The sequence below is a fragment of the Rhamphochromis longiceps genome, linkage group LG3, assembly GCF_057381845.1.
Source record: "Rhamphochromis longiceps isolate RC_006_pf linkage group LG3, R_longiceps_female_GT1.1, whole genome shotgun sequence".
Taxonomy (NCBI): domain Eukaryota; kingdom Metazoa; phylum Chordata; class Actinopteri; order Cichliformes; family Cichlidae; genus Rhamphochromis; species Rhamphochromis longiceps.
Genome location: NC_140559.1, coordinates 61,569,368 through 61,596,053, shown reverse-complemented (window position 1 = coordinate 61,596,053; position 26,686 = coordinate 61,569,368). Strand labels below are relative to the sequence as shown.

General features: G+C 40.8%; 2 protein-coding genes across 3 annotated transcripts; one reads left to right on the top strand and one right to left on the bottom strand.

Annotated features, from left to right (window-relative positions):
* gal3st4 (galactose-3-O-sulfotransferase 4) lies at window positions 1–26,350 on the top strand. Of its 2 annotated transcripts, XM_085400598.1 has the most exons (5): window positions 1–128; window positions 2,110–2,366; window positions 15,807–15,923; window positions 20,985–21,285; window positions 22,046–26,350. In XM_085400598.1, exons 2-5 carry the CDS (start codon window positions 2,350–2,352, stop codon window positions 23,120–23,122), a joined length of 1,512 nt encoding a protein of 503 aa, XP_085256724.1. In that variant the 5' UTR covers window positions 1–128; window positions 2,110–2,349; the 3' UTR covers window positions 23,123–26,350. The 2 variants fall into 2 exon arrangements, with proteins under 2 accessions (XP_085256724.1, XP_085256723.1); XM_085400597.1 differs by lacking the exons at window positions 1–128; window positions 2,110–2,366 and adding an exon at window positions 11,396–11,716 and having other exon boundaries at window positions 22,046–26,349.
* On the bottom strand, window positions 3,659–4,696 carry LOC146675609 (uncharacterized). The gene is made up of 2 exons (XM_085402562.1): window positions 4,609–4,696; window positions 3,659–4,265 (listed from the first exon to the last, which is right to left on the bottom strand). Exons 1-2 carry the CDS (start codon window positions 4,678–4,680, stop codon window positions 3,762–3,764), a joined length of 576 nt encoding a protein of 191 aa, XP_085258688.1. The 5' UTR covers window positions 4,681–4,696; the 3' UTR covers window positions 3,659–3,761.
* Window positions 26,351–26,686: the final 336 nt, after the last annotated feature.

The window sequence follows — 26,686 nt, the reverse complement described above, 5'->3', positions numbered from 1 at the left end:
TGACACGGTAACTTCAGAGGTCTTTCTCAGCCGTCTGCTGAGCCAACAGGAGCAGTGCAACAAGGACGCCCTTTGTTTTCTTCACTAACCGGACACCGCTATACGAGGAAGACCTGCTGAACCGCACCGTGAGTGTATTTTGCTTTTAAAACATCCAAACAGCGACGTTATAAACTGCGCAACATCAGGGTGTTAACCTGGAGGTGGCAATAAAACGAGGCAGTCTGATTTCCCTTTAATGAAACATAAAACTTGAATCTGAAGTTAAGACAAAATTATTAGAGAGAAAGATTTGTGACAGGTTTATTACAGCTTCACAGCAGTGAAGCATTAACCTGTCTCACGCCTGTACCTTCTTACTAAAGGTGTAAAAGGTGGCACTGAATCATGGAGCATTCTTAGTTTTTCACAGGAAAAGTCATTTTACAAAAGCATAAACGGTGCAGTTTGGTGCACATGATGTCACATTGATTCAGGGATGTAACACTGATGTTGTAAAACGATTCCCTTCATAAGGCTTTATAAAACTTATAAAAGCTTTATAAAAATAAACTGACACAGTTTGTTTTCTCTTTTTTCTGATAATGTAATGATGAGTATTACTGTACTTGTCGTCATTATTAGAAAACCATGCTGGGACAAAACATTAACGCAACCACTAAGCACACTGTTACTTATTCTAAACACAGTGACTTCATCAGTTCCTCTTTGCAGCTGTTTTTGTGTTTAATAGAACAAAAGCAGATATCGCAGTGCATGTTTTCTTGTGCTCGTTTTTGTTACGACTCTCTGAACTGGGCCATGTAGATTAAAGTGGAGTAGACTCTGGTCAGGAGCAGCAGGTGTTGTGCTCCTTAACAAAGGCACCAGTGAACTGATAAGAGGCTTTGCTTCTAAATTTAGAATCAGGACGGCTTCCTGTCCCCACAGTGTGAGCAGTGGTGAGTTTCTGCAAAGTTAACTTGTTTTTTAATTGGGAATTAATTACATTTAAACTCCTAAATAAATACACACTTTTAGATTCTGGATTTGCTTTTCGGATTTGGGGAATTTCATTGCCCTGCGACAGACTGGCGACCTGTCCAGGGTGTACCCTGCCTCTCACCCTAAGACAGCTGGGATAGGCTCCAGCACCCATGACCCTGAAAAAGGATAAGCGGAAGAGAATGGTTGGATCGATGGGAACTTCATCTAGTTTTTCAACTATGTGTCCATCCTGAAGTCTTGGGAAAATGGAGTGTGTGTAAATGAATGCAAACAAATCCCCAAATACACACGGTCATGGTCCTCGGTCAGTTGTTTTCAGTGTTTTGGACTGTTTTGGTTATTTATCAAGGGATGGTTTTTTATAATGTTTAGGTTATTTCCTGTATTGGTTCTCTTTGTGAACTTAATCCAGTTATTTGTTCCAAATTCTTCCCTCAGCGTTTCTCCCTCTTGTGTGAAGTCTGTTGTATTAGGTCACACATCACTTCCTGTTTTATAGAGAGCAGCATAAACACAGTTGAGCAGATTGTGTGAATCTTCGTTGTAACTGCATTTTGCGTTTCATTGTTTATAACACAGTTGCTGCAGGAGGAAGAACATGGAACGCTATATTAGATATTAACTGATAAAAGTGTGATTAGCGGTCTGTGATGTATGGAGGACAAGAGTTACACAGCAAGTACATCAAAGAAAATTAGATGTATTTTATTTTATATGCAAAATGAGAGGAGGCTGAAGAAATATAAATGTGCCTCTAAGAAACATTTTAAGAAATATAAGGAACAACTCTTCTGAACACTGTGCAAAGGGGTCTCGGGATTAGGACTGCAGATTGATTCAGAGGCTCAAATTATGGTCATAAATATTTTGTACTTGTAAATCAGACTGTCTAGTTGTGAAGTGAGTTTTGTAACCTTGTAAATCAAAATATCTAAAATGTGTGCCTAAAAAAGATTTGTATTTGTAAAAGATAATTAAACAAGTTACAAGTTGTTTGGTTAATGTCTGTTTACGGATAGAAGGCAAAAAAATATGTGTGAAGCTTCCTGTTCAAGTTCCCTCACATGCGTGTGAGTTTCAACTTGCACATACAAATTTTGACAAGATTTTTCTTCCTTTCAGCTGATTGGTCGATGTCAAGTTGTCAGGCGTCACACTGTAGAGAGAGGGCGAGTGGACCCAAATGCAGGACTCGCAGGCAGATTGAAGGTGTGGATGGTATTTATTAGTGAGGCTGGACGGACAGAAGCTATCTGAAACTGAAAGACTGGCTGACTGAAGTAGACCTGGAAACACACCTGTGGATTAGACGATGATAAGACGAGGAACTGAGAGAAACTGAGGGTTTAAATACACCGGCTCATGATGGCAAGAAACAGGTGAGTACACACAGCTGGACTAAATCTAACTAATGACACAGGAAGTGGAACATACACACAGTCCGAGGCTAACACAATAAAACAGGAAATGTGAAAACTAAACAGTGATAAGGTCCAATACGGAAAACACTGATAAGAACCCTGGCGCTTTACTTAACTTCAGGTCCTGGAAGGGTAATACATTTTAAAGATGGAGGATGGCGACAGCCATTCTGTTCATGCAAACATCGTTGGGTCTGCCGTGATATGTTTGACATGGGACTTTTGCTCCTGAACCTCTGCGCACAGCATCTGGAGACCGGGGCTGTACGAAGTCACTTTCATCTTTACGCAGGACTGTAAGCTGTTGTCTGTGAGGCGTGAGCGGTTTTTGTTTTTAACATAGTTCATGGTGGAGAAAAGCTGCTCAAATACGTATGAGGATCTGAAGATCGACAATCCACAAATTAGGCATTGTCACGGTTTGCCAGGGCAAGCCGTGGGGATGTGGGGATTTTATTTTTTTCAAGATATTTCAAGATCACGATAATCTTCCAATTTAGAACTACAAGTTAAAAAAAAACTAACATAAATAAAATACACTTCAGCTAAATACTTTTACAATTTATTTCCCCAAACCACGGAGCCGCAGTATAAAGACTAAAGAGCCGCATGTGGCTCCGGAGCCGCAGGTTGCCGACCCCTGGTTTAGTTGAACAAAAAACAAAATCATTGTCCAGATATATCTTTTTGAATATCACGTTTGGTTACTACCAGTGTTGGTCAAGTTACTTGAAAAAAGTAATTAGTTACTGATTACTGATTACTTCTCAAAAAAGTAATCCCGTTACTTTACTGATTACTTGTTTTCAAAAGTAATTAATTACTTAGTTACTTAGTTACTTTTAAAAAACATGATACACTACCTGAATGCTTGATAAAGCAATAGACCTTTTGGGCCAATGCTATTTTTTCTGCATAATCCATCATATAAAAGTGAATCAAATGGAAAAGTGTCTTTTTAAAAAATTGTTTATTACTTTTAATCTTAACTTTATAAACAGTGCATCAAACAAAAATTAAATTAAATTCAACAGTCTTTGACTTTAATAAATTTGTTTAACATTTGAACATATTTCTGCACATTACACCATATTTTAAGAAAATAAAGGCTTAAACTGTATTTCTGCATACTCCAGCATATAACATAAATTATTTTTGTGTATACACACATCTTTTCATATAAATAAAGCAAAAAATAAATAAATAAAATAAATAAAATTAACAAAAACATCTTTTAACAGTTTGTAAAGTGCAGAGAGGCATAATATTGAGATTACAAAAACAGAAAATGCTATTGCATGCTACATTCAGGCTGTTAATCCAGTCTCAGTTTGTGGCAACCCTGAAAAAGACCTATGTTTTATTGTTTTCTTTTGGACTGAAACAGTGGTTATATCGCATCAGCAGAAGCTTCTCAAACCTTCTATCAGACATTCTGTTCCTTTTTGGGGAAAGCACCAATTCACCTAAACTGAACAGCCGTTCCACTGGTGCACTGGATGGAGTTGGACTGTTGTATTTCATGTACATCTTTTTGAGATTTGGGAACTGATTCAGAATCTCAAGCTCATAGCCTGACCTTAAAAAGTCAGTTATTTCTTTTTCTGCTGAGAAGCTTTCTGTGGGCTGATTCTGAAATTCAAAAAAGTCCATTTCGGCTGGGCTGGCTGGGATTTGGGACACATTAGTGTTCTCAGTTGCAGGAGCAGCTTTACGACACTCTGTTATCAGGAGCTCCTTCACATACTCTCTCCTACGCTCATCTCTCAGCCAACGAAGTTTAAACTTGGGACAAGTGGCCGCTGCGAGAAGTCCTTCTTGGCTGTCCAGAACAGCATCAAAACGAGTCTTGATGGCCTGTAACATACAATATGATGCAACTAAGAATACAATTATTTTACTGTATAATTACCTATTGTCAATATTTTGTGGGCTTTACAGCTCTAAACCATCTATATTTTCTATTATCAATACTGTATGAGATTTAATTTTGGCTGAGGCTTTTGTTGATATTATGATTAATATTCATGATTAATGATGATCAATGTCCCTGATATTTAACAAGGGGTGAATACTTGGTCTTTTATTCTATCATTTTAATAATTGTACCCACTGCTTAAAACAAAGTATAACATCCACCCACTGTGAATGGTATAATAAATTTAACAAATCCACCCAAAGCAATTAATAATAATCTTACCTTTACAATGACATCTGGAAGGCTGGCTGTCATTCTAGAGAGGTCATCTTTCAGGGAAAGGGTCTTTGACATCAGGCTTGTGAGTGTTGGCAGTAAAGCCCCGTAGGTGCACTCATCCCCTTGTAAGATGTCCAGAGCCACTGTCAGGGGCTTCATCACAGTACAGTACTCTTTCAAGAACTGGTACTCCCTTTCATTAAGGCACTTGATTCCCAGTTTTACACACAGGGGATTAAGTTCATTCAAGGGAATTGTGATGATTCTAGAAATGGCCTCATACAGGGAATTCCACCTTGTGGATGTCGGTACCATTAGTTTCCTCCGACTGACTTCCTCCACCTGTTCAGAGGCTAATGTTGATCGACTTGCTTTAGTCCAAAGAGCAGAACATTTTGCAATGCTACTCCTATATACAGCCTTGGTGTCTGCACAGGAATTTAGATGTTTGTCAACATCGCTTGTTGAAATCAAGTTAATTGTGTGCGATGCACATCTGTAGTGTGGAGGGAGGCTAAACTGTGCATCACCAGATGCAGCTGAAAGAGCTTCTATGACCTCAGTAAAGGTCGGTTCCTTGTCATCACCTTCTTCATTTTCAGATTCAGACTCCAAATGACAGGGCTGACATACTCTGAATGCTTTGGCAAAATTGGATGCATTATCCGTTACAGTGGCAATAACTTTGCCTTGTAGTCCATATGATGAATGGATTTCTTCAATCTCTGCTCCAATTACATCATAGGTATGGCTGCCTCTAATTCTCTTGCATGCTAGAGCGGCCTTGTTGTGTTGTAATGTGGAATTAATCCAGTGAACTGTTACACCCATAAAACTTTATTATTTACCGTCCAGATGTCAGCAGTGGTGGAAACAAACTCTGCCTCTTCGAGTGTAGCCTTCAAGTTAGAGTTCATTTTGTCATATTCTCTCTCAAGGTGTCCTACAAATGACTTTCTCTGGGGCAGCTTGACACCACTTTTAGTTGGTATTTTTTCTACGATGCGTCGGAATGATTCAGAGTCAACAGTGGAAATCGGCAACATGTCCTCGACGATATAGGCAGCGACAAGCTTCTTCAGTTCAGCGGCACTAAGTCCTGTCGCTCTTACGTCTAGTTTAACCTGTTTAGCAGGAGTGGGTCCATCTGAGGTTTGCCCGGTGGAAGTAGATGTGGTAGCCACAGCGGTCACGTCAGTGAGGGGATCCTGGGGGTTTTCTGTCAATTTAACATTCTTGTGGCAGCGTGCTAGGTGCTTGCTCAGGTTGGAAGTGGAATTTTTCGACGTAGAAAGAAGTTTTCTTCCGATGCAGAGTGTACAACGTACGCTTATGTTTTTGTCGCTTTTTAAAGAGTCAAATTCAAAATAATGTCGGTATTTCCAAGTATTAAATGCTGCACGATCGTACTCTATCCCTCGCTCCATGTTTTCTATTGTTGACACACGAGCTACCATAGCCGTCGCACTCGCTTGCGTCATTGTCATGAGACATTCTCGCAAAAAGTTCACGGTTTTAGTAACGCAGTAACGCAGCGTTCCTACGGGAAAGTAAAGGTAATCTAATTACCGTTTTTGCAATAGTAATCCCTTACATTACTCGTTACTTGAAAAAAGTAATCCGATTACAGTAACGCGTTACAAGTAACGCGTTACTGCCCATCTCTGGTTACTACACTGTGTAATTTTTCGAGGTGCACATTAGAAAAGTTGCCCCCATTAAACGTGATATTCCAAAATATATATCTGTGTGGATTCTGGAGACAAGGCAATCTACAAGTAGTCCTTGGTGTGTTGTATAAAGACGAGCAGTACTTAATCCAACCAGGAGTTTGTCGACCCAGGGCAGTGAATAAGCATCAAATAATCCACAGAGAACCATATAGACCCATCTTTCTCATCTCTTCCCTTAACCAAGTGCTTTTAGCCTTCTTCATGCTTTCAGGTGGCTAATGTGATATACCTAATGTGTATGTGTTAGTCCCTGTAGGGAAATTACTCCTCTGCATTTAACCCATTCACCCAGTGAAGCAGTGGGCAGCCACCAGTGCAGCACCCAGGCAGCAGTGTGTAGGGACGGTACCTGGCTCAGGGGTACCTCAGGGTAGCCGTTCAGTGGATTGAAACCCCTGACCTTCCGATCATGGGGCAACCACTACCTTTGTGACAGAGAGACAGAGAGAGATAACAGGCAGGAAAGCATGAGAAGATTCAGGGACAATGACAGCCCCTGTCTTTATGATGGATGTTTTTAAATGTATTCCACTACAGATTAATTCAATTCAACTTTATTCATACAATGCCAAATTTACAACAACAGTCACCTCAAGGTGCTTTATATTGTACAGTATACCCTATAATAATAGATACAGAGAAAACCCCAACAATCATATGACCCCCTATGAGCAGCACTTTGGCGACAGTGGGAAGGAAAAACTCCCTTTTAACAGGAAGAAACCTCCGGCAGAACCAGGCTCAGGGAGGGGCGGGGCCATCTGCTGTGATTGGTTGGGGTGAGAGAAGGAAGACAGGATAAAGACATGCTGTGGAAGAGAGACAGAGGTTGATAACTCTCCATAGCTGGACTGGCCATCGGCCCACCGCCTGGTGTCAATGCTTTTTTGTTGTCTTTCTTCCCTTAACGGTACAAACAATGAACGGTGATGGATTGGCCAGATGCTGGCAGATGTGTAAAAATAAGTCAGTTGTTTGGTGGTGGCTATGGCGGAGCTTCCACAGAGGCAACAGGTGGATGAGGGAAAGGGGAGGCAGGAGGAGCAGAGACCCGAGGTAGCAGCGGCCGGAGTGTCAGGTGAACTGAACTTCAGGTAAGAAGTTATGACCTGCAGTCTATCTGGGTCAGATATAAACCAAGTTTAGGTGGAGTTTATTTTCATTATGCTGACTTTTTACAGTCAGTTACAATAACTCGTACTGCGTACTAGCTAGCATGACGGAGTTTATACAGCTGGGTGGTGCTATGATGTTACTGATAGTGAACTTTATTCATAAGGTTAGTTAGTAGAGTTGCCAACCGTCCTGTAAAAAACGGAATCGTCTCGTATTCAGAGAAAATATTACGCGTTTCGTGTTGAGCTGAAAAGGAACACAGTTTGTCCCGGACTTCAGCTACAATGAAAAAAAAAACCACACAAAGCTGGAGTCATTCTGTCGTTACGCTGCACAGCTGTTTCTTCTTCTCTCATTCTCTCACCCTCCCTCTCCTGTTTCTACTTCAATCATGAAACTGATCAATGATCAGCTGATCGGCTTTTCTCTCTTGTTTGTTTATCGCCCACTTTGCGCCAGAAAGAGGAAACCAGCGGCTGTCGCGCTAAACAACAGCAGCATGTTTGATCAGCTGTTGTTAGAATTTATTTAATATTACTTTCTAGTATCAGCTGATGTTTGCTGGAGCCACAGCTGTAAAGCTGCTGGTCATGATATCGGTTTGGATATGTGGTGAGAGGGAAACATGAGGATGAAACCAGGAGATGTCCTTACTGAATCATCAGAGCTGAACAGGTGATGGAGAAACAGGTTTACCTTTTAGGTGACATGAATGAGTTGAAGGGAAGTTATGAACTGTTTCTGAGAGACAAATAACACCAGCATCCTTTTCTAAGCAGCTGACAGCTGGTAACTGTGCAGGGGCGGGTCTAGCAAAGTGTTGCCAGGGGGCCAGGTAGGGCATTAACAGGGAGAGGGGGGCACAAAGACATACTTTCTTATTCTCATTTAAAATATCTAGTTTTTATTAAATAATTATCTAAATCTTACAACCAACGTTTTTATCTGACGTAAAATGTATAGAAATCATACATATACCAACAAGACTGTACATCACTGTCACAACAGCATTTGTTTTCATTCAAAGTCTTTATGGCTTTAATACCTGGTGGGCCGGTCTGTAGTCAAAATGCCCGATTTTCTGTCCCAGTCCAGCCCTGCAGGTTAATACTGGCAGTGTCACCATGCCAGCTGACTGTATTTCATCATCAGCCAGTGTTGTTCTTTATCAATATTACCAAAGTTTACCATAAGGCAGCAGAGAAAGTATTTACTTGCTTTCAGGTTCTATTCAAATGTTAGTCTTTTCAGTTGTTTCTCCACTTTTTTCCTGTTTCAAAATAAATCACCAGTTTGTGAGAAGATTATCTTCTTTTTTTAACAGGCAGAGAAAGTTTTACATTGGAACTGGCTAATTTGTCAATTGTTTGTTACAAATGTTCGTATTTTAATATTCAAAAATGTTTTTGCCCAAAACATATGTGCACTACATGTCAGTAAAAATACTATGCAACTATTGATGTCCTTGAATGCTGAATAAACACTGACTGATTGTATCTCTTGTACTTTATCAACGCAGTATCTAAAAACTTTGCACCGTAGTGGTTAAAATCTCATTCTAATAAGAGTTAAAAGCGCATTCGGTTATTAGGTTTACAGGGTTATTGAATTATGGTTAAGGGTTGGTGGAATTGTTTTTAACATTATCTGCCAATTACATCTGCCACCCTTCTCCAAATCTGTGCCCCTACCTGGCTCCCCCAACAAAAATTTTCTAGACACGCCACTGATTTCAGGGTCCCATCATAATTTCTTCAGAAGTAAGTACTGTATATGATGCCAGTATTTCCCCACATTTTCTAGATTCTGCACCAGTACTGTGTGTAAAATGGCATCAAAAAGTTCATTAAGTTTTATTCTTTCCCACCTGTCTTTCTGTCTCCTTTCACTTTTTAAAGGTTGCCATGTTAGAAAAAACATTTTGCGCCGTCATGGTGTTTATTGATGTGGTAAATGAATAGTTTATGAAAATATCACCAAACCTGTCATTTATTACTTTTAATATTCAGTAATGGCAGTGAGACCAAATCAGGAAAGTGTGACAGTGATTAGTGGAATTTTGTGTCAAAAGGTATTAGATCTTTTTCAACATTAAGCCCCAAATTGTAGACTAAGGTAGCTTTTACTGATTCCTACAGGGAAAATAACTTTATGCTGACCTTAAGATTAGGTGTAGTGGGCAGCCACCAGCTATAAGATTGCTTATTCTCTCAGGGAAACCTCCAAGAAGTTATGATGAGGTATATCCCAGACATTTGAGGACTGTTGTGATGAAACGTTTCTGAAAACACTGAATCAACTTTCTGGGATTTTCTTACCAGAGCATGTATCAGGATGATACATTTTACACATTCGTCCCAATGTTTCTTCAACCCTATATTTTTAGTTTTAGCAACAGCCTGTTAAATGCACAGCTGCACTCTGAACATTACACAACAGGAATAAAAACAACTTTTAGTTGAGTCGCGGTCTCCTATTAAGAAGGCAGATTTAGAAGATAAAAATTCTGATATATATTTACTGATAACAGTCTGTCTGAGGTTCTGTACAGTTAGTTTGCATTATTGGTAATGCTCTTTGTCACATTGCAGACTTTATTCAATTCAATCACCAAACCACATAAACAGTTGCTTTAAGGCACATTCGATTGTACAGTTAAGTGCCAGCAGAAACAGGCTTCTACAGAAGAGCAGGCTCTGCCTCCCATTACTACGTCTACCTGGGAACCACAAGTAAGCCAGCAGTCTTAGAGCAAAGTACTCTAAAGAGGAGATACAGTACAATGAGTTCTTGAAGATGAGATGGGTCCTTTTAGGGACATCATAAACTTTTACTTCTTTTGATAAACTTTTGATGGATGGATGTACTGCAGTCACACAAATCCTAACCGTGGAGGAAAGGAGTTCCACTAGATCACAGCAGGTTAATACGAGAAAATAAGATGTATTGTGTGCACACTGCTGAGAAAGAGAATCTGAGTTGTGGTTGTTTTTGTAGTTTTACATGAAAATCCCAGAATTATTGAAGAGCAATACGCGGGGCTCGCCTATAAGCTTGAGTGCAAAGTTTTACTGAGACACGGTTTTGGCACAGCTTTGCAACATCCACATCACCATCTATCTCCTGTCTTTAAGCAACAAACAAACAAAAAGATGTAGCTATCACAACAGCAGCAGGCATAAGACATGATTTTTGGGGCTTTAGATATTATGCAATTTGCAATAAACTGTGTGGCACAGATTTTGTAGTGACTCATTTAAATATTCTCCTCTTTACAAATACATGTCACAAGGCCATGTATTTTTACTCCCCCTTGCGTTAGTAAATCTGGCCTAATTTTTCCGTTTTCGTCAAATTTCCAACCTTTGTAATAAAGGTCCAAATACTGCCGAGATTCGATTAAAGGAGTAGAACGTGCACTTAGTAGTTTAAATATGGCGGATATCCGGCATCACACTGATAATGAGACAAGCGCAGGGTCTTTCGGATTTTCAGAGCATTTTCCTAACTCCTTATCAGTTCTCTTACCACCTTTCCTGGACTTGGATTTGTTTCCCTGGAGGTCAAGGAAAAGCGATGGGAACTAATCTTTCTTTTTCTGCGGATGCCTTTCTAACAGCGTCACCGTGTGACGTCACATATGGCGAACCCCCTTCGCCAAGCTGACGTCAATAAAACAAACCGAAGCGGAATAACGCACTTAATAAAAGCACGGTGTGCGACAGCAAGAGCAGCCGGATACAACGCGGAGCCACTTTTACAGGCGACATGTCAAATTCAAACCTGTAGACTGAGTATGTGTATAGTTCATCGGACGGGGTACAGTGAGTTTTATGAACGGACCCAGACCCCCCGACCCACTGCTCGGCACCCACGTCGACTAACGCTAATACCCTTCACGGCTTGTTCACGGTCCAGACACATGAATGCTTTTATTTTGATGTTTACCGGAAGTACGCCACATCCTCTGTTCTTTTCTTGACTCTACTGTATTCTCATTATCAGCACAATAGGCAGGAAGGTTTACAGCTGGAAGAAAGAAAATTTCGTTTTACGTCCTCGGAACTAGACGGGCTTTCAGCCCAACAGGGACGTATTCCGGCCCGTGTCCCTCCGCGGGGCTGATCCGGGTCCACGGCCCGAGCAGTGGATCTGCCGCAGCTGAAGCCTCCGAGATGCTCCGAGCTCTCTGCAGCTGCACAATAACAGCGTCACCGATACCGGCCTGGGGACACAGCTATGATTTTCAGACGGAGAGCCAGGTAACTTGAAATAGCTAGCAATAGATGTGAGAATGGAACAAGTGGGCACAGAACAAGATGCTGATAGCAAAACCATAACGGGGTTATTAGGATGGAGAGACTGTGGTGTACAATGGGCGGCGCTAGGCTGCGATTTTGCAGAGACATGGGCGAAGGTGTGGGTGTAGGGATTCTTCACACGCCAAGTCTTAACATGGTCACAAGTTCGGGAACCATATACATATATACAGCCTCTCCCTCCAACTCCGCTTGGGCATTTCAGACTTGTAATATGTGGTGAACAGGGTGGTGGCTGCTGCCCTAATATTAATCTCACATTGGTCTGCAGAAGTGACAATCAGACGGAGAGGCAGTGTGATCAGATCTGATCAAAGTGAACAGTGAAATGCACAAATCTATTTAGAGGAAGTGTGATTTCAGCTGTCATATGACATACCACACTGTAACGTGCCTGACTGCAAAGTTATGAATCCGTCTGGGTTTAAATGTCAAATTATCATAGAGAACTAGTCCATCACATATTAGGAGAGTGTCAGAAGATTATTCTAGTCATCAACGTCTCCAAGTCCACTGAAGAAGTTTTTCCCCAAACTTTTCCAGTGTCCCATTAGCCAGTAACGTAACTGGGTCGATTGAAATAGTAATATACATCAGTATAAGACATTTTTAACTGTAGAGGTTTTTTTAAATTAATTTTTTAGGGTTAAATAAAAAAAATAAAGTTAATAAAGATGTTTTTACAAAATTGTAATAGAAGCATAAATTCTATGCACGTATTAACAGTACAAAGCTAATGTGGCAAAGTCGACAAAGTTGCCTTTATCCTCTGAAAACAATATTGCTGTAATAGTGTGAATGGTCTCTTTCTTTTTCTGTTCGCCCAGCTGGATGGAACGAGGCATCACTGTTAAGTTGGATAGATATGAATATGAGCCTGGTTCTGCCGGAGGTTTCTTCCTGTTAAAGGGAGTTTTTCCTTCCCACTGTCGCCAGCACAGTGCTTGCTCATAGGTATCATATGATTGTTTTAGTAGTGTCTACCTTACAATATAAAGCGCCTTGAGGGGACAGTTGTTGTGATTTGGTGCTATAAAAATAAAATTGAATTGATGTGAATCATATGTTATGGTCTTTACACTGAGCCCCTCTCAGCTTTAAAGACCCGTGGGAGGCTTTGATAAGTGTATCAGCTCTTTATCAGTATGATAAAAACCAAAAGTGAGGAAATACGCTTCCTTTCAACAGAGTTGCAAGGTTGTTTTGGCAATATGTAGCAGCTTATTACCAATAAGCATTTTACTAAAATGCATTAGGTTAAATTAGGTTTAATATACGTGCAATTGTATGACATAACAGCCACTTCCTGTGAGTGTTCCTTTGTTATCAAACACAAAAAGACCATGCCAGTTGTGTTCACGCTCTGATGACATCTGTGTGTGATTCCAAACCAATGAACACACATCTATCACAAATCCTGTTACATTGATCTGTTCCAGTGTGATTGTGTGACAGCAATCAATGTCACTGAAAAACAGACTGTCTGAAAGTACTATTTCATTTGACAGCTCACTACAGGCTCTTTTACATAGAACTTGTTACATATGCATGAATATGTTAAAAAAAAGACTTTTATTGATGTATATTTTTATCCCTTTTCTAGTGGTGTTGGGTTTTTATTTAAATGCTTGATAATGGAAAGTATTGTCACACTTACTGTTTAAGATGGGCAAACCCTTTTAATAATTAGTAGTGCCAACTATGGAAACACCATAGACATCAATAGACATTAGGGCTGCCACGATTAGTCGACCAGTCACGATTACGTCGACTATCAAAATCGTCGACGACTGATTTAATATTCGACGCGTCATTTGAAGCTTTGTAAGATCCCAAAAGACGCAGGAATAAGTAGCAGGATTTAAGAGTGTAATAACGGACTGAAACAGAAGATGGCAGCACTGCATGTACAAGGATGCCAGCTGCCGTTAAACCCCGAAGAAGAAGAAGCTGTGTCCAGTATCGTAGCTGTGTACAAATTCAGGGGCTGCATCCTTCGCAGGCCACATTTGTTGGCTGATTACGTTACAGCGACGTGACAAATGTCTAAATTCGAAGACTCAGAAAAATGTGTCCTCCTTCTCCCCAGATTTGAAGGATGGGTGTATCCTTCGTGGACCAACCTTTCCCAGAATTCATAGCACAACTCAGCCAATTCCAGTTTCCAACAATGGCAGCAGCTACTTAGTTTTAATATTACTCTTATTATTTCTGGGTCACAAAATAAACCTTTAACACATTTTCAGGCGATACTGTAGCTGTGTAAACTTCAAATATCTGCTCGGTTTATCAAGACACCACATATTTGCAAAAGCGCTCCGACGTTTTCGGAGACGTTTGGCTGAGGTTAAAGTTACAGTTACAGACATTAATACATACATGTTTACAATGAACAGATACACATTTGAACACATTTTTAAAAATCTTTATTACATATACACCCCATTATTTTAGGTTTCACAATTACCTCATAATTTGTTCTAACATTACTACACAAATATGTATCATAGAATAGAGTGTTGTAAGAAAATGCCACACCCATACATATAAACCCACAGGAAAAATCAAGACACTGGTATCAGAGGCAGACTGGTACACGGATACTAACTAAAACACAGCATAAACAGGGAGGACCCCCCCGTCCCCCCTTAGGAATTTTTGGGGAATGAATTCATTGGAGATGGTGCAGCACGGTACAAAAATTTCAAGGTGTCAAGAGTTTCACTCTCCAGTGGACTGACTCAAGAAGAGAGGAGGTTGCCATGGTAAAGTAGAGAGGAGTCATCTTTCTTCTCATTACAGAGACAAGCCCCCTGCACAAAGTGTAAGGGGAAACATGAGCCAGACACCAGAACAAAGACCAGTAGGGAGGCCAGGTTTAAACTGTGACCCCTCCCCAACTTTTTCAAACCAATCACATTCATGCCTTGTTTGTGCCACATTATAAAAAACTCTGTTCAATGGCGAGTGGTAGCCTTTCCTAGCCAAGGAAAAGTCCATGGTGCTATGTAAAATTAACTTGAACCTTTAACTGATTAGTATTTAAATTTTGGTTAAAAGTATGCTTTGAGTTTATTCATCTTCTGTTATAAGAATGAACCGGACATCAGTATCTAAGGAATCTAAGGAATACAAGATCTATTTTCAGACTGGTTTCCTTCCCGAAGATACTTCAGTCGTTTTTGTTTTATGACTCATCCAGCTGTCCCCGTCTCTTCATGCCTTTTCTCCTCTTCAAACCCTATCCTGTCACTTTAATGACATTATCTTACTGTTTGATTCTTCCATCCATCCATCCATCCATCCATCCATCCATCCATCCATCCATCCATCCATCCATCCATCCAATTGTCCGACTACCATCCATCCATCCATCCATCCATCCATCCATCCATCCATCCAATCGTCTGACTACCATCCATCCATCCATCCATCCATCCATCCATCCATCCAATCGTCCGACTACCATCCATCCATCCAATCGTCCGACTACCATCCATCCATCCATCCATCCATCTATCCATCCATCCATCCATCCATCCATCCATCCATCCAATTGTCCGACTACCATCCATCCTTCCATCCATCCATCCATCCATCCAATCGTCTGACTACCATCCATCCATCCATCCATCCATCCATCCATCCATCCATCCAATCGTCCGACTACCATCCATCCATCCAATCGTCCGACTACCATCCATCCATCCATCCATCCATCCATCCATCCATCCATCCATCCATCCAATCGTCCGACTACCATCCATCCATCCAATCGTCCGACTACCATCCATCCATCCATCCATCCATCCATCCATCCATCCATCCATCCAATCGTCCGACTACCATCCATCCATCCATCCATCCATCCATCCATCCATCCATCCATCCATCCATCCATCCATCCATCCGTATTACTCTCTTTCCACACACTTTTCCCCTTCTTTTTCTGTATCTTCCTCTTCCACTGACTGCTTTGGGCTCACAACTATGTGCATCATTCCATTCATCCATCCTTCTCTCCTCCTCACAGGATGTTGCGATCGCTGGTTTGTGGTCGGCTGGGTCCAGTTTGGATGTGGAAAGCGCTGCTATTCTTTGTGGCCATTGCTTTTGCCACCCAGCTGCTGGGAATCATCTTCAACAAGAGGTATGGTTTTGCTTTTTCAATTTGAACTGCATTGGATTTTTACATTTTTGCGTCAGATTTAGTTTTCTTTCTCTCTATTATGAGGAAATTATGTTGGCAGTTCATGGACAACTGTGGGCTGCCCGTGTTCCTATAGAGTGGGTTTTTGTCACATGGTAACAGTGTCACAAATATGTGGTAGAGCTGGTACAACCATTGGATGTCCTTTTTTCGTCCATCTGTGAAGAAAAGTGAAGTTGTACAGACCGAAAGTGAAACAGAGATCACTGGTTTGTGGTCATAAACAGCTCTCTCTACGTTTCATACTAACTCAGCATAAACGAGTGTGTAATGTCTTTGTACTTGTCTCATTCCTGGTCAACTATTATCGCGCTAGTACCTGTTGACTTGTCAACCAGTTGGCATTAACTAACATACAGCATCATCCATGTCGAGCAACATGCAGTTGGTATTGTGGAGGACTACAGCATGGGAGTACATTTGCAGTGGTTGAAAACCCCCTCTCTGTAAGCTCTACATAGGCAAATACATGCTCAACAGTATTGCATATAGCAATATATATACTATAATACAGTAATAGTAAAATAACAGCCACACCGCTAGATGCTGCTCTGGGTTCATTACATGCAAAGCGAGATATTTCAAGCCTTTATTTGTTATAATTTTGATGATTATGGCTTACAGCTTATGAAAACTTCAAATTCAAAAGCTCAGCAAATTTGAATATTTTGAAAAAGTTCAATATCGTAGGTTCAAAGTGTCACGCTCTCATCAGCTAATTAATCCAAAACACCTGCAAAGAGCCTTTAAATGGTCTCTCAGTCTGGTTCATGGGGAAGACTACTGACCTGACAGTTGTGCAGAAAACCATCACTACAGCCTCCATAAAGAGGGAACACCTCAAAAGGTAATTGCAAAAGAGGTTGGATGTTCTCAAAGTGCTGCATCAAAGCACATTAATAGAAAGTTCTGTGGAAGAAAACGGTGCACAAGCAGCAGGGATGACCTCAGCCTGGACAGGATTGTTAGGAAAAGGCCGTTCAACAGTGTGAGAGACCTTCTCAAGGAGTGACTGAGGCTGGAGTTAGTGCAACACACAGACGGATCCTGGAGTTGAGCTTCAAATGCTCTATTCCTCATGTCAAGCTGATCCTGAACAACAAACAGAATCACCTGGCTAAAGAATAAAAGAACTGCTCTGTTAATCTGTGGCACAAAGTCCAGTTTCTGGTGGGAGCAAATTTTGCATCTCATTTGGAAACCAAGGTCCTAGAGTCTGGAGGAAGAATGGCGAGCAGTGTTGGTCAAGTTAGTTGAAAAAGTAATTAGTTACTAATTACTGATTACTTTTCCAAGAAAGCAATCCTGTTACTTTACTGATTACTTATTTTCAAAAGTAATTAGTTACTTAGTTACATTTTAAAACCATGATAAACAACCTGAATATGTAATAGAGCAACAGACCTTTCAGCCCAGTTCTACTTTTTCTGCATAATCCATCATATAAAATGTAATCAAATGAAAAACTTGTTTTGTTAGTTTTAATCTTTTAACTTCATGCATGAAGCAAAAATTAAATAATATGCGACATTCTCTGACTGGAAGAATGTTTAACATTTAAATCTATTTTCTGCATATTCCAGCACATAAAATAAAATAATGTTTTGTGTTTTCACTCTTTCAAATAGATGCGAGTAAAACACAGCAGAAAATAAATAAAATCAAAGACTCAGCAGCTCTTAAATCTATTGTCACCTGTTTAGCAGGAGTGGGGCGGGTGGAGGTTTGCCCACAGTGGTCCTGTCAGTGGGAGGATCCGGGGGTTTCTCTGTGAACGTCACATTCCCGTGGCAGCGTGCTCGCTGCTCGCTCAGAGTTGAAGTTTAATGTTTCGGTGTAGAAAGAAGTTTTCTTTCCGCGCAGAGTGTGCAGCAAACGCTGATGTTTTTGTCACTTTTTACAGAATCAAACTCAAAGTAATGTGATTACTTTCACGCTTTAAACGCTGCATGGTCGTCCATTATTGATCTGCAAACATCTGTTGCTGCCACGGACGTCGCACGGGCTTACGTCATTGTCATGAGACACTCTCAGAAACAAAGTCATGACGGTTTAGTAAAACCTTGTTCAATGACCATGGGATAATTGTGCTTGATTGGCCAGCAAACTCACGTAACCTGAACGGGCTTTGCCAAGAGAAAGATGAGACACATGAGACCAAACAATGCAGAAGAGCCGAAGGCTGCTATTGAAGCATCCTGGTCTTCTATAACACGTCACTGCTGACGTGCCACGCCGCACTGAGGCAGTAATTCATGCAAAAGGGGCCCGAGACAAGTACTGAGTACATATGTATGATTATACTATCCAGGGTTTTCATAAGTGTAAGCCATGATCATCATAATTATAACAAGTAAAGTCTTGAAATATCTCGCTCTGCATGTAATGAGTCTACATTAGTTTCACCTTTTAAGTAGAATTACTGAAAATTTTTTTGCACTATATTCTAATATTTCGAGTTTCACATGTACATGGTGAGACCCAGGGGAAAAAAATATTTTGATTTTGATTTTTTTCAGATAAATCAAGTGTTGGGATGGTAAAATAAACACATTACAAAAACAAAATTATTTTTAACTAATTTTATTTAAATTTTACAACATGTGCACTACAGTGCACAAGGGGAGTTCATTGATCACGAATGTGAAACTAACAACATTCAAGAGCTATTTAAGAAAATTAAATGGTCCACTGAAATTTTTGTAAGCAGGATATTAAAACTTATTTATATAACAATATCATAAAAATGTAGATCAGGGATCAACTTAGAAGTCACTGACACTTCACTAGCTGTAAGCCATTGGTTCAGGAACAAGTGATTGCACTTGGCTTTCTATTTCACAAAAGTCAATTCATTTATGATATCTGAGGAAGTACTGTGATTTTTTTATTTGGAGACACAAAGGAACATTTGGCACTTCCCACATCCCACATATGTTTTACTGTTGCACCCAACCATTCTACAACTGAAATGCCTTGGACTGTTAACCATCTCAGGCAAGTGGAGGGAACCATATTTTGCTACACTCTCATCTGATTGGGGCCTACTTTTCTTGATCTTTGGAGAGAACTCTTCATTACTGGTATTATTCAGGTCTTGTTCACATGTTTGTCCCTGGTTTCTCAGCCAAGAGGAGCTTGAACTCCAGATACTGGGAGTTCTTTTCGCACATTGAGATCATTGATAACTTTCAGCAAAGACGTGATCGTGTAGAAACAATCAGGTGTCATGGATTCAGCTATAAATGCGACTCTTATTTTTTACTATACTGGAAATCATTCCTGCATTTTACCCATATTTTATTTTTAACTCAAATCAAAATTCCAGATTCTCCTACATGTTGGTTTTGGACCAGATAGGACGACAGATTTCAGGTGGTCCTGTGTTTTTCTCTATTACATCTGCCACTGCATCTCGATAATCTTTGTGTGGCTCCTCCTGGGTTCTCACCCTCTCCTATCTGGCTCACATGACTCTCATCTTCTGAAGCATCTATGTTTGAATCTCCCTCAATGATTCTGTTAAGAATTCTCTCTGCCTTTGTTAAAGAGTTGTCTACTAGGAAAAAGTGAAATAAATATAAGTACAAAGTCCCGACGTGCACTAGAGTACACATTAATAGATTAGTCATGTTCTCTGTGAAACTCAATAAGCCTAATTCTTAAAGACCCCTCAAATTATTTACTAGATGTTTATTTTTGAAAATTAAAAAACATTTTAAATGTAAATATCAAGCTTACCTTTCTTTCTTCCATAAAATATGCTGGTAGGCATGCCAACCATTTTGAAAAGGTGGGTAAAAGACAATTGGCAAGGCCACACCCCCACACATGTGATATCATTTTAAAGGTACTGTTGTCCTCTCTAAGAAACATCAGGACTTAGAAGAGTGGCAAGTAGACTATGAGAGCTACAAGCAAAAACTAAATGTGTACTACAGTGCACAAAAATGAATTACTGGGTCTCAGGAGGATAACAAGCCTCCACACTGCGCCCCCTGGTGGATACACAAGATATTACCACCGGTTTTCCTAAATGCTGCTTTTGGGACGTTACCACCCATGGTTGCATCTTCCAGGTGAGGGTATCATTACAGCCACCCATCAGCTGGCAATTGGTCAGAAATCCGTCACGCGCCCACCCACGGTCCTGTCAGGGATGAGACAGCCGTTTTTAAAGTGGCTGTATCTGTAAGCCTAGTCTTCAAAGTAGAGATACTGTCTGTCTCCTGAACCCTGGTTCCACAGAACAGGGCCCTGAATGTTGTGAAATACTGTTGTCCTTGCTGTCCCACTATTACCCAACCATTAAGCCACAGCTGCAGGACAAATGCTACCCAATCACATGCTTCTCATTCAGTTTGCTATTAATGATGAAGAAATGATTGCTGCTGCTTTCTTGGAGTATTTGTGCCTGTGTGAAATGAAATCCCCGTGCTACCACAGTATAGCTTTGAACATTTTGGCTGTGATGTGTCTGTGTTTATGTAACATCTGCTTAGAAGGAAACCATCCAGACAGGAATAAAACTCAGTTATAAAATCAGTTCACAGCAACTAATAAATTCAAAGCTCATACGTTTATACTTCTTTAAGACATTTTATCTTTGCATGAAGTAAGGAGTTAGGTTCAAAGTGTACTCAGCAACTGAACTGTTTCTGTTTGTTGTCCTTTCTTGAATCACCTTGCTGTTGAATTGTGCTATACAAATAAACTTGCCTTGCCTTGCCTTTCTTTTACATTTCCTGTGAACAGCCACATCAGTTCTATCGGTTGAGACAGTGTGATGCTGCTAAGCTGTTTGCTTTAAACATGATTTCTGATGTGGGGTGAAAACCTACTGATTTTGTAGTACAAGTAAGACCAAGAATTGATTTGCATTGATTGTAGAAATGTCAATACTATCATATGGTGAGTAGATTTGAGTTGTGGTAAAATCCCAGAGATGTTCTGAACAATAATTATTTACAGTTTGCTCCTCTCTTCCCACTCGTCCAACAGCAGTGCCCAACCAGCTGCTCACTCCATCTTTTCATCCCCTGATGCCCAGGGGCCGTCTCTGGGCTCCTGTCAGCCCCACACTCACATCATGTTCCTCAAGACACACAAGACAGCAAGCAGCACAGTGCTCAACATGCTGTACCGCTTTGGAGAGGAACGCAACCTTCGCTTTGCCCTTCCACTGGGCTACCAGCTGGGGTACCCACTACCCTTCAATGCTCACAGAGTCAAAGGTTATCGAGGTCCCCGAGCCACGGAGTTTCACATCATGGGCAATCACATGAGGTTTAATAAGCCAGAGGTAAGTCGTTCACACGAAGAGAATGGTGGGTAAAATAGAAGGCTGACAGTAATGACTGAAAATGGTTTGATAATCATACAGCCATCTGTATAATCCTCCACTGTTCAAATTTCCAACATGGCTGGACATCTTAAAGAGACTCATTTTATAGTTTATATATAGAAAATGAAAGTGTACAAACTCATATACAGATGTGACATCAGTAGCCTCAGCCATATAATAAAAATTGGCAGAAGATAATCAACAACAACTAATGAACAAAATACACAAAAATAATACACAAAGGTCGTTTTGTGGGCTAAAGTGATGTTCATTTAGAAATTTGCTCAAATTGGACTAAAAACACTACAGACACTAAACTCCATGCTTAGTCTGACTTAACCTAACTGCCTGTATGACTGTAGGAGGACTGCCAGCCCATCCAAACCTTCAGACTCTTAGGAAACTGAACCCTTCAACCAGCACTAGAAGGTCCCAGTGGGATTGGTTAGCCTAACTCTGCCGGGCTGTGCATTAGCACTATTTGTCATTCTGGCTAATCACCAGACTGCTAGTGTAAATACCTGTAAATACCCGTGTCAGCAAGCCAAACCCTCTGTCCAGATTGAGCATGCTCAGCGGTAGAATGACATCAGAGGAGCTTCTGTTGGTTTCATAATTAAAACAATGGATAGTTGAACCGTTGCTGATGTCAGAGACAATACGTGATGCTACTGCAGTAGTATCGTTATTTGTAACTGTTTCAATTTTTGTCTTCCAGGTGGAGAAAGTGATGCCTGCAGACACATTCTACTTTTCTATCATCAGGGATCCTGTCGCGCTGGCGGAGTCCTCTTTTGCTTATTACAAAGAAGTAGCTCCTGCCTTTCGGAAGGCAAAAGGGCTGGGCGACTTTGTCGACGACCCAAATAAATACTATGACCCTCGTCTTCGCAACAACCACTATGCCCGCAACCTGCTGTGGTTTGATTTTGGCATGGACAATAATGCTAATTTCTCAGTGGAATTAGCTCAGCATGGTGAGGCCATGATCCGCCAGACATTCAGACTGATTCTTGTGTCCGAGTACTTTGACCAGTCTATGATCCTGCTGAGACATGCCCTCTGCTGGCCACTGGATGCTGTAGTCTCATTTAGCCTTAACGCTCGGCAGCAAAAGCCCAGCAGCAACAGCGTAATGAGCGGAAGCTGGGTCGGCAAAGCTGCCGTAGCGGCTGGCGTCGGTGCTAGAGCTGGACGCTTACAAGGCAAGATGTTGCCCAATCTGTCGCTAACGGATCATCAGCGGGAGAAGCTACGCCAGTGGAACGCCTTAGATTGGTACCTATACAAAGCCTTCAACCGCACGTTCTGGGAGGATATCGACAAGTTTGGTCGTGCCCAGATGGAGCAAGAAGTAGCTCTTCTCAGGATGCGGCGGGAAATCCTGGGCCGGGTTTGTCTGAAGGATGGTGGAAAGCCCGTAGAAGCATACCGGATACGAGACAAAAATATCCGACCCTTTCAGAGCGGAGTAGTAAAGATTCTTGGATACGAGCTCCAGCCGGGTCTCGACAATGCTACCAGGACGGCCTGTCTGAGGATGATTAGGCCCGAGATCCAATACAAAGATTTGCTGGATAGTAAACAGTTCCCACGGGCTGTCCAACCCCAGCTGGGACAGCAGGGACAGCTAGCAGCTGGTGGTGCTTTTGTAAGACATGATTCATCTAGGACAGGAGAGAAAATGATGATGGGAGAAGCTGAGATGGAAAGAGAAAGAGACTGGGATGGAAGCCGTATAATGAAGCGTAACCAGACTTTAAAAGGAGTGCGAGAAAAAGAAAGATTGAGATAGTTTAAGGTGAGTTACATGTTACCTTTGATTTGTGAGGGGAAACGGACCAGAGACGCCTGAGCCAAATTTAGTTTACATGTGAGAAAGAAACAAGCTTCTCTGCAGCACTTCCAGTTTTCTTTCTTTTCCTGAACACACTCTCTGGTTTGGTATGTTTTCATCTTTGGCAATTACTCCCAGTGACAGTCTATTTTATTATTGGAACTGCATTTTCTTATTGTGTTGATGCTTAAATTAAATGAAAGTTACAAGCTGTCCCAAGGTTACAGAGGAGGGGTACACCGCTCGGGTCTTGTGGCTGATCCGACACAGGCGGGAGTTTGTGAAAATAAAAACATGAAGACAGTCTCGCTGGACAGAGCACTGCAGAAAACCAAGACATTTTAGGTTTGTTGTTGCATTAACAGCTGTTATTGATTTCATCAGACAAATGATCGCTTCCTTGCTCAAATCTTTTTTTGTATTTTAACATACAGACTGTTTTTTACATAAGCTTGCCTTTAAACGCGGCTCAGAGACAGCAAATCTCATCTATAGGAGAAGTCCGCAGATAGCAGCTGTGGTGGTGCAGGTACATCTTCCAGATGAATTTTTAAAAATTCACTTTTAGGCAGGATTTTAAATGTTTTGATTTACATCAGGTTTGTGTAATGATTTTTTTCCCAGTGAAATTAAGGTAGTGCTTCAAAATAAGTGCCTGTGGGCGTGTCTCCTGAAACACCACAGGCTTGTTTGTGCTGTTGAGTGGTGAGTCTGGACTCTAAAAGCTATTTCTGGATTATGAGTTTCAGTTTTCTGCCACAGTTTGTTTACATTTAGGAAAATACATCTTTTAGCTTTAGACTAAGATTGCTATATTGTTTCAGATCCACACTTTCAGCAACATTAACCACGTCTGCACCTGTCGGGCAGAAAGCTTATGGCTCGCTGTTGTTTCCAGTGACTCCCAGCAGTCCCAGTTTCATTTTGTCATTGACCTGCTCTTCCATACTGAGGTCCAAAGCTACATTGGGCAAGTGCAGGGCCAGCATGCTTACCTTTCCCTCCTTTCTGAGGACGTGCCTGTGGAAGGAAAGTAGAGTCACAGACCATATTAGGAGTTTTAGCAGGTAAAGTGCTAAAGCTAGACGACTGTTTCAGTTGTGTTCTTCACCAACTGCTGTCCGTACAATCTAACACAGGCTGAAAACAACGTTTCTTTGATTGCATAAGAAGTGTCACAGAGTGGGTTCACTGACAGTGTTGGCCCTGCCTTAGTGAGGGTCATCCCTGCATGCGAGGTAGCACAGGTGACAGACAGCGTCAGACGTGACTGCATGCATATACAGGAAATATGCATGCGCCACTTTGTTTTTAAATGAACCTCCTTACAACAGGTTGTTTCCTAGATCGTACATGTTCGTTCATTGTTGAAAGTATTGAATTTATTGCCCAGTGTCAAACATTCGATCGTCTTGTTCTCCGTCCAGAGTCGGCCACCCTACACAGCGCACATCTGGTCACCTCAGCAGTGGCCCGTAAGGGAGATTCAGGCATACTGTGTTTGAGTGGCTACCTCCTCTGATGAAAGGATATTATTCATCTCTTACAGTCAGTCTGTTTAAAGAGAGTCAATACTGAACAACGTCTTAAAATCAAAGGGACATAAAGTGTTTATTTCCCTTCACTCAGGAAACCAGTGATTTATTTTAGTTTACTCTAAAACTCTGACTTTCTCTTCATTCATAAATAAGCCATCATTAACAGTGAAACTCTTGCTTCAGGAGTGTCATAGTCCTGTCTGGGGTCTCAACAACATTGTTTCAGTCGCGCTAATTAAAATGTGCTCGATGTCACATCCAGAAAGGTCTCTGGAGGTCAAGCCTACGCAGACGTTTGGAATAACAGAAGCTGCTTCTATGTCACAGCAGCGTGTGCACGGCTGCTTCTATGTTACAGCAGCAGCGTGTGCACGGCTGCTTCTATGTCACAGCAGCGTAACTGAAGTAAATGGTTTCCTTTCCCGTGGTTTTCCTGGTTTCCAAGTCACGTCGTGTTGACTTCACTGAAAGAGACCTTTCTGTCTTTTGCACCTGCCAGCTTTCGTTTAGATTTCGAAGAATATCGCTTCCTATTCTGCTTGTTCGTGTTTTACACCAGTAACAGCTGAACATTCAAAAAATTACACAATATGGATTTTTTTTATCATAGAGTGCTACTACATGCTGTAACATAAGTGTCCCTTATATTTTGGTTATTAGATAACTGTGACTATTATATCCAGGTACATTTTGTCACTCTCTGAAGGTTAGTGGTGATAAGTCATATTTACACACAGCATACATGTCGGTACTCAATCGCTGACGAATGCCAATCAATTCTTGCCAACATGGACGACAAACAGTTAATACGCTGAAAACTCCATCATAATGTTTTTGTGCTTTTCGAGCGCCCTTCTATAGGATACCACAGTCGTGTCATGTAACCAGCACAGTGTAATAAAGAAATAAAAAGACTTTATTAATGCTGAGGAAATTTCTTTATTACACACTTAATTCCAATATAAATATGGAAGATGGCAAACAAGTTGAAAAATGTAAACAAGTAAAAATAAAATGAGGTGAAACATTTTCACATAAATAAATAACAAAGTTAAACCTGTTTCTTAAATTCAGGACAGTAACTGTGTTGTCACCTCTGTCTGCTCATACTTTTTATTGGTGTTTAAACACGTGTGTGTGTGTTTTCTTCCTTTTAATTACACTCCATTAAAAACAGCTTCTGGTACTAGAAGGTACCAGAAAGTCAAACTTTGCTTCCCGATCTAGGATAAAGCTTTATTTGAATTTTCGCAAATACTGTAATGTGACTCATTTTGTAGCTCGTTTTCAGTATTAAAGTTCCATGTTGTACATAGTGGACAAGAGCGGTACAGGTCAGAGTAAGAAGCAGTGGTAGGTGGTGTGATTTACCTTCTGTCATGCCCACTTCGCCAACGATCTCTATTCAGCCACTCCCACAGCCCTGACAGGACATTTCACAGAGAACTCCTCATGTTGCTCCAGATGTTACTGAGCAGGCCGAGCAGCTGCAGTATATGTGGCTATGATCTTACTTGAAACTGTATTCTGTCGGAAATTTGTAGTAGATCACGCTCTTTGTGTGCATCTGTTGTGTTTGTTTTCTTGTACTAAATAATTAAAAAAAATCTTTAACTCTCCTACGTCTTTTTGCCTCCTTGTTTGTAACATTTGACAGCAGCTGTGTGATACGGTGGTTGTTCTGTGCTGCATTAAAATGTCCTGAGTAAAAAGATCAAAGAACTTTATGTGTAAATTGTTACATTTATAATCATGAAACAGAAAATGCAGTGAGTGCAAAGCAAACTGTAAGTTTACAGCTGCCGTTGCATCTGTGCAAATATCAGCCTCCATATTTGTGACTATTTTCACAATTGTTTCATCTTTAAATTTAAGAATTAAAACTTGTTATTCAAGCTTGTGTACATCGTTAGATCATATTCAAGTTGAACATATTGAACATCTTCATAGACTCCACATTTTATTCAATGAAAAATGTCTTTAA

Excerpts from the sequence above, each read along its gene's own strand:
- LOC146675609 (XM_085402562.1), bottom strand. The coding sequence starts at position 4,680 with ATGTCAAAGACCCTTTCCCTGAAAGATGACCTCTCTAGAATGACAGCC. Across the intron at positions 4,266-4,608 it reads TTCCAGATGTCATTGTAAAG|GCCATCAAGACTCGTTTTGA; the intron begins GTAAGATTATTA and ends TGTATGTTACAG.
- gal3st4 (XM_085400597.1), top strand. The coding sequence starts at position 11,694 with ATGATTTTCAGACGGAGAGCCAG. Across the intron at positions 15,924-20,984 it reads GGAATCATCTTCAACAAGAG|CAGTGCCCAACCAGCTGCTC; the intron begins GTATGGTTTTGC and ends CTCGTCCAACAG. Across the intron at positions 21,286-22,045 it reads TGAGGTTTAATAAGCCAGAG|GTGGAGAAAGTGATGCCTGC; the intron begins GTAAGTCGTTCA and ends TTTGTCTTCCAG.